The sequence below is a fragment of the Saccostrea echinata genome, unplaced genomic scaffold (genome assembly GCF_033153115.1).
Source record: "Saccostrea echinata isolate AGI-Se365-2 ecotype Australia unplaced genomic scaffold, CSIRO_AGI_Sech_v1 ptg000022l, whole genome shotgun sequence".
NCBI lineage: Eukaryota > Metazoa > Mollusca > Bivalvia > Ostreida > Ostreidae > Saccostrea > Saccostrea echinata.
The window spans coordinates 448,711-459,784 of record NW_026889771.1 but is presented as its reverse complement, the minus strand read 5'-3'; the positions used below and the strand labels follow the sequence as shown (position 1 = coordinate 459,784).

General features: G+C 32.3%; 1 protein-coding gene across 1 annotated transcript in view; it reads left to right on the top strand.

Moving 5' to 3' along the window:
- Positions 1–11,074, top strand: part of LOC133190608 (uncharacterized) — a 33,163-nt gene that overhangs the window by 19,152 nt on the left and 2,937 nt on the right. The window contains exons 16-22 of the mRNA XM_061326297.1: positions 5,605–5,655; positions 7,096–7,155; positions 7,409–7,494; positions 10,011–10,115; positions 10,350–10,442; positions 10,717–10,788; positions 10,962–11,027. Of these exons, the coding sequence (XP_061182281.1) occupies positions 5,605–5,655; positions 7,096–7,155; positions 7,409–7,494; positions 10,011–10,115; positions 10,350–10,442; positions 10,717–10,788; positions 10,962–11,027 (533 nt within the window). The remainder of the gene's footprint in view (positions 1–5,604; positions 5,656–7,095; positions 7,156–7,408; positions 7,495–10,010; positions 10,116–10,349; positions 10,443–10,716; positions 10,789–10,961; positions 11,028–11,074) is intronic.

Genomic DNA, 11,074 nt, shown 5'->3' with positions numbered 1-11,074 from the left:
ATTACAAAGTCTAATATAGAACTTTAAATTATAAATACCTGTGTTAGATAAGAAAAAATGTTACCATTTTCTTTATAACCATAATCAAAATTGAAAAAAAAAAATTATAAAATTGAAAAAATATATATAATTTCAAAAATTAGCCTAATTTGAGGTTTGGCATTTTGCCAATTGTTTAGAAATGGAATGAATTCATGATAAATTGCTCTGGCTTACTCGTGAATTTTCAACGATCATATTGAATATTCATGTTTCTTTCATTTTTGTAAGATAGTTTCTCTATAATTAAAAAAAATGGAATTTACATGTCTTTAAATTTAGGAGGACTCTATTACATCACGGTTCACCATACATATAAATTATGAGACTTGAACACATTTGAGCCTCTGATAAGTTGTTTGCATTCTGTCAATTTTAAATTCACACTATTGTCAAAATAACAATTCTCAATTACAAAAATACTTACATGAAAATGATGAAATGCTATACAAAATACTCTATAAGGGAGTTTAGCAATTTTTTTTTTCATATCATAGAACTTAATTTTCATACATCCATGTAGATACAATATGGTAGAGTTCTGAGATATGAGGAACATAAGTAAAAATCAAAGAATTGTTTTTATTAAAATCAGTTTTTTTACCTTACAATCTTACTAAAATGGATTTTGTAAAATGATATACTGTTAAATCATTTATATTTTGTAGTTTGAGGAAAAACATTTGGTTCTGGGGATTCGTTTTATGGCTCTGAGGTGTTTAGTTGTTGCATATTCCAAAATTCACATTTTTAATAAGGGACTCTTTATACCACAACAACAATGACCCCCCCCCCCCCCCTTTTCCTGTTTTAGACTCCAAATCTTTTACTACGTTATTAATTGTGTTAGCCAGTAATTTCAACATACCAATGTTTTCAACATTCACTTAAAAATTGTATTTGTATAAATATTTTTGTAACAATTTTCTACATATATAGTCCAATTACACAAAGGTTTTCATTTCAATCACAGTGCAAGTACTAGCAATAATATTTCACTAAGTTTGCTCTTTGAACACCATAATATGGTACTTTCTTGATCATCTAAAAAAAACCAACATATTACATGTATAAGAAATATATGTCAGTGCATGCAGTTTTACATTATACGTGCATGTATATATTGATATGCTAGCATTTTTTGGTTATCACAAATTCTAGATTTTTGATTTGCATTAATGATGGAAAAAATTATAACTATGTTTTAGTATGTGTACATTTTATTGTAAAAGTAAAATTAATTTGTTAGCAATATTTTGGTCGCCCGAGTGGCGCAGTGGTTAGAGCGTCTATTAGAGTCACTGAGTAAGGAGATGATCCTTACGTCATGGGTTCGAATCCCACTGTGGGACGTGGAGGCCGGTCCTTCGAATGAGACTGTATAAACCAAGGTCCGGTGTCGCAGTAGGTGCTGGCACGATAAAGATCCCTCACTGCTCAGTGGCCCTGAGTGCCGAATATAGGTCAAAATTTGTAGCCCTCCACTGGCAAGTGGTGGCGTCTCCATATGAGGGACGTTAAACAACAAACAAACAAAAAAAAAAGCAATATTTTGACAATTTTAAGTCACAATATCTTTCATCCTGACAGTCAGTACGTGTTTTCCATGCACTTTCATTTTTTTTTCTCCAAATCCTCATCATATACCAAATTTGCATAAATTTTACAAAAGAACTCTGTTTAAGTTTGGATCTTAGATTATTTCACAAAATCTGAAAATCACCTCCTGATCTGAGAAGAATTAAAATTCAACCATTCAATTTCCTCTGTTTCAAACATTTCCTTTTCTGTCACATTCAACATATATACTGTTTAAGACTTCTTTCACTTTAACACTAAGTCTCTTTTAATAAGAATTTTGATTATTTTAAGGACCTATCCTTCTGATATACATGTATCTGTACTGCATAAACACATGCTGCACTACATTGTTACTGGTTATAGGCATACAAAATGTGTATATTTAATAAGTAATGAAAAGTTTTACCAAAATTATATTTATGATCCTATGTACCTACATACGTATCGGGATGTATGTACAGCTAATAAATTTCTCAAAGTCAATTCTAATCCACACATACCTTATTTTTTTTATTTTGCTCATTGAAACTGGTATAACCGTCCTGATAAACAATTACCACTATAAATTTTTATTATAACATCCATTTTCTTGGGGGAACAACCATTTCAATTTCACAATTTCCATTTCTACACACCGATATAGCATAAAAGGCCTTAGCGCAGGGGCTATTTGCCTGTTCAAGCTGGATTGTTTTTTTTCCTTACATTCAAAGATCTTAAAAATGAGTTTTTCCACTTTCATAGTGCATTGATGCTCCACAACAACTCCCTAGGTTCATATAAAATGATCATACATGACCTTCTTTATTCCATGTTGATATGCTTGTCATTTTTATCCAATAATGCTAAAGAGTTCCAACAAGGGGAGATAACAATTTAACTCCAGGAAATTAGTTGCAGGGGGCTAAAATAAGCAATAGAAATTTAAATGAAGTATCTAAATCAGTTATTCCTATTTTAAAAAAATATATTTGATTGAGAATCTCCTTTTTTCATTTAGATATTTAAGAAATAGTCCATTCATATGGTAATAGACTGTTATTTAAAATATGTGAAATTATAACAAAGTATGGTATTTCAAAGTTAATTTTAAACATGTAGATATTATTTCCCAAGCTCAATATTTTAATATGTAGTAGACCTATGACCATTTTAAAGATTACACTTATTTCAATTTAATTTTTTACTTGGTCTTGAGAGAAAATTGCATCTAAAAAGTGGCTAAAAAATCATACTCATTGATTTAGGATCTAAAAATAGACCTTTAAAAAATAAAACATTAATTTGAATTACGTTTTTCTTCATTAATTGTATAAATAAGACCATGATTTTGAAAAGAAAACAAAATTTGGAAATAAACCGATGGCAGAAGGTCACTTTTTGAATTAATCAGTTTGTATGGTTTTTCCGTATAATTTTGTGTGATTTTCGACAAATATGCAAATGAGCTGTTACTAAAAATAGATGCGAGGTTCGACAACTTTTTTGTAGATATTTTGACTTCAACTTATATGTAGAAAATTTTAAGCCACTAAAAAATCCTATGTTGCAACCTTCCATTTGACGATTTTTTTTAATTTTGCATGGTTTTCTCGCGGACTGGCTCTTAACGAGGTTGGATCCTGATATTTAAAGTCTTAAACTTTTTTTGTCAAGTATATTTTTAGTTTCTACACATATAGGTTAATCAAAAATCAGAACAAAAAGTGGGGGTCAATATGCTTCTTTTGGCGCTACAGTACATTTAATATGACCTTTCTGCACTGAAATTTGTGTCTTAATCAAAAATCATATCTTCGACGTTTACCCTCCAATGTTTTTATCCAAAAAAATCATGGGACAAAATAAACTATTAGTCTATTTAAAAAAATACACATTAAAATTGTGACTAAGAAAAAGTTTCAAATTGCTTCGCATAATCAATTATTTGACCTTTCTGCACTCACAAAATGTGATTTTTCTAGCATTAAAAATTTAACAAGCAAGAAAATTATTTTAAAGTCTTTAACTTTTGCTGAATTTAAGCAGATTGATCAATGTTATCTTATATATTCAGAAAAGAAAAACAAAAGTGGGGGTCTATGATGTAAATTTTTAGATATTACTAAAAAAGTGTTTAATTTTATGCTAAAATTGGCTCAATTTTTTCCTGGACTTTCAGAATATATTTACTATATTTGTCACAATACAATAAAAGAATTCATAAGAAATAATTTAATAGATATTTCAGAACCAGCATAAAACATTTCACTGCAAAAACAGCTCTGTGTGCAACCAGCATGGAAAAATAGGAATCTAAACTTAACAGTACTGTATATATTTCAAAAGGGAAAAATTGATCATTTTCTTCTTAAAAACCTTCCACCACAAAATATAGTTCCTGGCTTAATCCTATTTGAATGGAATTTAATCGCGGTTTTTTCATTGGATATAATTTAATTTGCATTGTAGAATCCAGATTTAATGTTAGAACTTGAAAATGATGCAGACTTTTAGAAATAAAGGTCCAGACCAAAATCTGCTCAAAAGCTCAGGATCGAACCTCACAATAATATGATTATTAAATCCCTAAAATATCCTTCACTTTAGACTTTTTTAAAAAATATTAGATATGATAAAAAGAAGGCGCCCATATGTTATCCACATCGGATAAACGACACTCTTAAGACAAAAGACTCGGGTTGTTATCTTCCCCATGCTCTTTCTGGGAAAAGATATTCTTATTCACCCATACTATTGCCGAGATTCGGCCATTTCTGACAAATGGACTGTTCTTGTTTTAAAAATAAATTGCATGGTTAGAAATATAAGACTCGGAAAAATCTTTTAGCTTCTGTGAACAGAACGTTATGGAGCATGTCATGTGACCGCCTGGATCATGTGATTCATGGGCAGAACGGTTTCAGTTGTGCATTAATATTGGAGAGGACTACTTTAAAATAAAATGAATACTGAAACCTAATTTTATTTCTTTTATGGAAGTAATTCAATTAGTTCGTAAACTTTTTGATCACCCCTCGTAAATACTTGTACAGAAAACCTGTAATAGCCACATTACTCAGGCATCAGGAAAAAAATAGTTACATGTACAGAGAATATGTAATAGCCACATTACCTTACCCAGACTTCAGGTAAAAAATAAATACATGTACAGAGAATATATGTATTAACCACATTACCCAGGCTTCAGGTAACGATTAGCTACATGTATAGAGAATATAAAAAGCCACATTACCTATGATTTCAGTTAAAAAATACCTACATGTATGGAGAATATGTAATAATCACATACCCAGGCTTCAGGTAAAAAGTAGGTACCAAATTCTGCCAGCTACATGTATATAGGCAGATGTTGATACAATTTTTATTATTTATTTAATAGAACAACACATTGATTATCACATTGGAATGAATTAATGTGATGTGTTCATATAATTTAGACTTCTTGTTAACCAAAGAAGATTTGGGTTTTGAATACCATTTAGGATTCCAATTTTTTTTAACAAACAGCTAAATGGATACACATGTTCTTATATTAAATACAGATGAAGTTCAGTAAAGACAAGCAGTAGCAACCATTGTATTTATACAACAATAAAGCAACAAAAAAGCAACAAAAAGAACAAATACCTAGGAATGGAGAAATGTAGTGTATTCTGTAAAAAATGAAGGCTATTTAAATGGTTGAGTGCAGTGGCATATCCATGAATCTTCTGATGAGTACAGTAAAACATCCTTATAAGGAAGTACATTGTACCTGGGACATGAATCTTCAGTTCATTATAACCGAATTTCTTTATATCCATATAGGAAAGTCTTAATGTGATGATATGAGGAATGTGGAAGAGATATAATTCATTATAACCAAGATTTCCTTATATCCTAGTGCATTATAAGTGGATTTTACTGTAATCATTTTCAAAATATACTGTATGTATGTGATGTAATACATGTAACATATAAATATGATATTTGTGATTGCAGCATCTTGATGGTAAAGCAGTAGAAAAGTCAGAGAGAATTAAAGCAATGCAGGTCAGAATGGACTTCATTTCACTACATTTGTACAATATATGTAGATGTCATATAGTTACAGATACTTATCCTTAAATTCATAAAAATTACAAAGAGCTATTATTTTTTTGTTTATGGGGCTACTGTATACAGGGTTATTTTTGCCCCATATATTATTTTTTGCCCTTTCACACTTTCAAACAATTTTAAATTCACCCAGTCACAGTTGTGTCAAAGAGATTATGGTGTTTATTTTGAATTAGCCCCATTTTAAATTCGCCCACTTTTGATGAGAGCAAAAATAAATGGGGAGCAAAAATTTTCCTGTATACAGTGGTAAGCAGCACTGCATTTTATCTTGTTGGATGTATTGCCAATTTGATCCTCCCCCCCTCCCCCCCCCCAATTTCTTCCCTTTATGTTCCTTATTAGCTCACCTGAGCTGAAAGCTCAAGTGAGCTTTTGTGAAACCTTTATTACATAGAGTAGATTCAAATTTGTTCAAATCATGACTCCCAGGGTAGGGTGGGGCCATATTGGATGATCGAAGTTTTACATAGGAATACATAGGAAAATTTTTTAAAAATCTTCTTCTCAAGAACAGCAAAGCCATGATTGGTCATAGAGATATGGAAGCATCGTCAGGTAGTGTAGATTCAAGTTTGTTCAAATGATGACCCCTGGGGGTAGGGCAGGGCCACAATGGACGATTACAGTTTTACATAGGAATGCATAGGAAAATCTCTTCTCAAGAACAGCAAAGCCATGATTGGTCAGATTGATATGGAAGCATCCACAGATAGTGTAGTTTCAAGTTTGTTCAAATCATGACCCCCTTTTGGGTAGGGTGGGGCCACAATGGACAATCAAAGTTTTACATACTAGGAATACATAGGAAAATCTTTAAAAATCTTCTCAACAACAACAAAGCCATGGTTGGTCATATTGATATGGAAGCATACTCAGGTAGTTTAGATTCAAGTTTTTTCAAATCATGACCCCCTGGGGTAGGGTGGGGCCACAAGAGATGAGCAAAATTGTACATAGGAATCATAGAAATAATCTTTAAAATCCTCTTCTCAAGAACAGCAAAGCCATGATTGGTCATATTCATATGGAAGCATCCTCAGGTAGTGTAGAATCAGATTTGTTCAAATTATGACCCCCATTGGTAGGGTGGGGCAACAATGGATGATCAAAGTTTTACATATGTTCATATTTATATGGAAGCATCCTAAGGTAGTGTAGATTCAAGTTTGTTCAAATCATGACTCCCCTTTAGGGGTAGGTTGGGACCACTTATGTATTTAAACTTTTCAATACTGAATTGATTTCTGCTTTTTCTTAGCCACAGTGCTCAGGTGAGCGATGTGGCCCATGGACCTCTTGTATATAAGAGAGAGAGAGAATTATTCAGTTTGAGATTAATGTGATACTTAAATCACTGTTATTTATTACCAGAATGTTGGAGTATTAAAAGGATATATTATAGAACAACAAAACAGACACAAGAAAAAACGAGTAAGTCTCAGGAATTTTCATTGAAATTCCACTGTTTTAGCCAAAACTTCGAGATACAAGACATATATATATAAATTGCTTAACATCTATTTTGAAGTTGGAGGAAAAAATAAATGGTAAACTGTCTATTTTGAAGTTGAAGGAAAAAGTAAATAGTAAACTGTCTATTTTGAAGTTAAAGGAGAAAGTTAATAGTTAACTGTCTATTTTGAAGTTTATGGAAAAAGTAAATGGTTAACTGTCTATCTTAAAGTTAAAGGAGAAAGAAGAGATCAGGAGACACGAGGAATCAAAACAGAAACCAAAAAAAGGCACTGACTGGTATACAGATATTGAGGGGTAAGTAACTTTATTGTTATCCAAAGGTACAGACTGGTATACAAGTATTGAAGGGTAGGTAACTTTATTGTTATCCAAAGGTACAAGCTGGTATACAAATATTGAAGGGTAGATAACTTTAATGTTATCCAAAGGTACAGACTGGTATACAAATATAGAGGGGTAGGTAACTTCAATGTTATCCAAAGAGACTGATGTACAAATATTGAGGGGTAGGTATAACTTCAATGTTATCCAAAGGTACAAACTGGTATACAAATATTGAGGGATAGGTAACATCAGTGTTATCCAAAGGTGCATAGATAGTAGCGTTCATATATGTTTAGCTCACCTGAGCCGAAGGCTGATCGAAATTTGTCCGTTGTCTGTCGGCGTTGTCGTCGGCGTTGTCGTAAACTTTTCACATTTTCATCTTCTTCTCCAGAACTACTGGGCTAATTTCTATCAAACTTGGCACAAAGTATCCTTGGGTGAAGGGGATTCAATTTTGTTCAAATGAAGGGCCACGCCCTCCTCCAAGGGGAGATAATTACGAAATAGCAAAAAATTAATGGCATTATTGAAAAATCTTCTCCTCAAGAACCAATGGGCCAGAAAAGATGAAACTCAAGTGGAATTATTGTCAGGTAGTGTAGATTCAAGTTTGTTCAAATCATGACCCCCGGGGGTAGGGGGTCATGAGTTTTACATAGGAATATATAGGAAAAATCTTCTTCTCAAGAACAGCAAAGCTGTGATTGGTCATATTTATATGGAAGCATCCTCAGGTGGTATAGATTCAAGTTTGTTCAAATCATGACCCCCCAGGGGTAGGGATGATCAAAGTATAACCTAGGTGTGTATAGAAAAAATCTTCAAAAATCTTTTTCTCAAGAACAGCAAAGCAATGATTGTTAATATTTATGTGGAAGCATCCTCAGGTGGTGTAGGTTCAAGTTTTTCAAATCATGACCCCTTGGGATAGGGTGGGGCCACAATGGACGATCAAAGTTTTACATAGGAATATATAGGAAAAATCTTTTTCTCAAGAACAGCAAAGCTATGATTGGTCATATTTATGTGGAAGCATCCTCAGGTGGTGTAGATTCAAGTTTGTTCAAATCATGACCCCCCAGGGGTAGTGGCCACAATGAACGATCAAAGTTTTACATAGGAATATATAGGAAAAATCTTTAAAAATCTTCTCAGCAAAGCCTCTGTTTGTCATATTTATATGGAAGCATCCTCAGATAGTGTAGATTCAAGTTTGTTCAAATCATGACCTCCAGGGGTAGGGTGGGGCCACAATGAAAGTTCAATTTGTAGTGAAAAATGTCACAGTCAAGAAATTATGTAGGCATCCTTAGTAAGTGTAGATTTAATTTTGTTCAAATCATACCCCCCACTCCCTTTTAGGGGTAGGTTGGGACCACTTATGCATTTAAGCTTTTCAACACTAAACTGATTTTTCTTTTTTCCTAGTCACACTGCTCAGGTGAGCGATGTGGCCCCTGAGCCTCTTGTTTTCAGTTGTATGTAAAAAGCCATATGTATATATACAAACCACAGCAGAACAATCAAATGTCCATTTCAGTAGTTATTGGCTTCTGTGTTTTTAGCTCTAATGGTCAGAGACCAGAAGAGCTTATGCAAAGTAAGGTGTCTGTCTGTTTGTCCAGCTGTCTGTCTGTTTGTCTGTCTGTAAACAATTTTTCAAAACGCTACTCCTCCTAGTTTTGGTCTGATTTCATTATAACTTGGAACACAAGTAGACTACACTTAGATACATAATTCTGTGCATGGGTTTTTGATTTTTTTTTTAGCAATGTTGCCATGGTTACTAAAAATACAAATTTAAATGAAATTCTTTTAAAAAGCTACTTCTTCTACAGTTTTGATCTAATTTCAATAAATCTTGCCACAAAGAGTACATAATTTTATATCAGTTTTTGATTTTGATGAATGGTCATGTCATGGTAACTAAAAATAGAAATTTTTGTGAAATACTTCCAGAAAGCTACTCCTCCAACAGTTTTAATCTGATTGCAATAAATCTTGCCACAAAGAGACCAAACCAAGGATCATTATTCTATTTATTGCTGTTGCATAGTTTCAAGTGCAAGTGCTACTTTTTGCTTCCTTTGTTAAAGATACAAATTAACCAGTAGAGCTACAGTCTCATCAGAGACTTCTGGTTCTAATAATGCTATTGAATTTATGGATTTATGGATTTATCCTAACATGTGGATCACAAAGGAAAAAAAATTGAATAAATGATTTAAAGTGCAGTGTTTAATAATATTATTTATCAGTTATGTTTAGTGTCTTTGGGTACACTAAACACTTCCCTTCTGTTCAAAGGGTTGACTGATCTTGTAGCATGATTATTATGAATGATATCTTAACTTGGAGACATCTAATTTTCTGTATTTATTATGAGTGATGATTTAATCAAATTAAAATGCACAAAAGTTTCAATTTTTTGTGACGTCTATTCGTTCAACATTTTGTTAAATTTTTTGTTGTTGTGATTTCAGTGGTGATCAAAGAACATCACAGAATGAAGGGGGTGACACTAAATCTGGGTCACCTGATGAAAGTGAGGAGGAGGATGAGGAAACATTAGCAGAAAAGGACAAAAAGTGGGTCACGTTTAGTTATTGTTGTGAGACTATTAGTGAATATAATTCTATTTATATCTACATGTACATGTAGATTGCACTCTTAGCATATTATAATGATAAATTTCAGATGGACATTATTTAATATGTACATATATGCTTACTATAAAGATAAAACCTGATTAACTGAGGGGATGTTCAGACCTATATCATCTATGTACATTTATTTTGATCCTTTTAAATTTTTTTTTCTAGATTTTGGGAGGAAGAAGTTCCCTTCACACCTGAGTCACGAGTGGCTGTCCATGAACACATGAAGAAACTCAAACAAAAAGAGGAGCAAAAAGAGTATGCACTCCAAAATAATCTCATCTTCATATGTAAAATTATGAACTAAAAAAAATTCTGTCCTTATAGCAAACTCTCTTTATTTCATAATACACATTGATTTCTCATTCAGATAAAGAAGTTCAACTGGTTTTTTTTTTTTTTTTATTTACAGTAGAATTTTCAAATAGCTAAAAATTGTCATATTGTGCTGGATTGTCAGCCATTTACAAGAAATTCACAATATACAATTACATTTTTAAAAAAGTAAAAAACAAAATTTCCTCTACAATAGTAAAGCCCCACCCAAACAACCAAGACGTCTCTTTGCAGAGGATGGGAGACCACTCAATGTGAACGAGGCCAAGTGAGTACATATAAGCTTCTACAGAATTAATAAGGAAAGTACCATGTATGAAAGAATATTATTCATTCCTATTTCTGCTTTTTTTTCCTAATATGAATGTAAGATTTTTTTCTATGTAACTTTAGTGGATACCAAATGTAAGTACATGTATTATCTATATTTTTTATTGTTAGAATTGACTTCACCCTTACCGAGGATGAAAGTGAGAACAACATTTTACTGGACGTAGCGTGCTTTAAGTAAGTCTACCAGTTTTGAAATGATACTTATATATATGTATACTTTT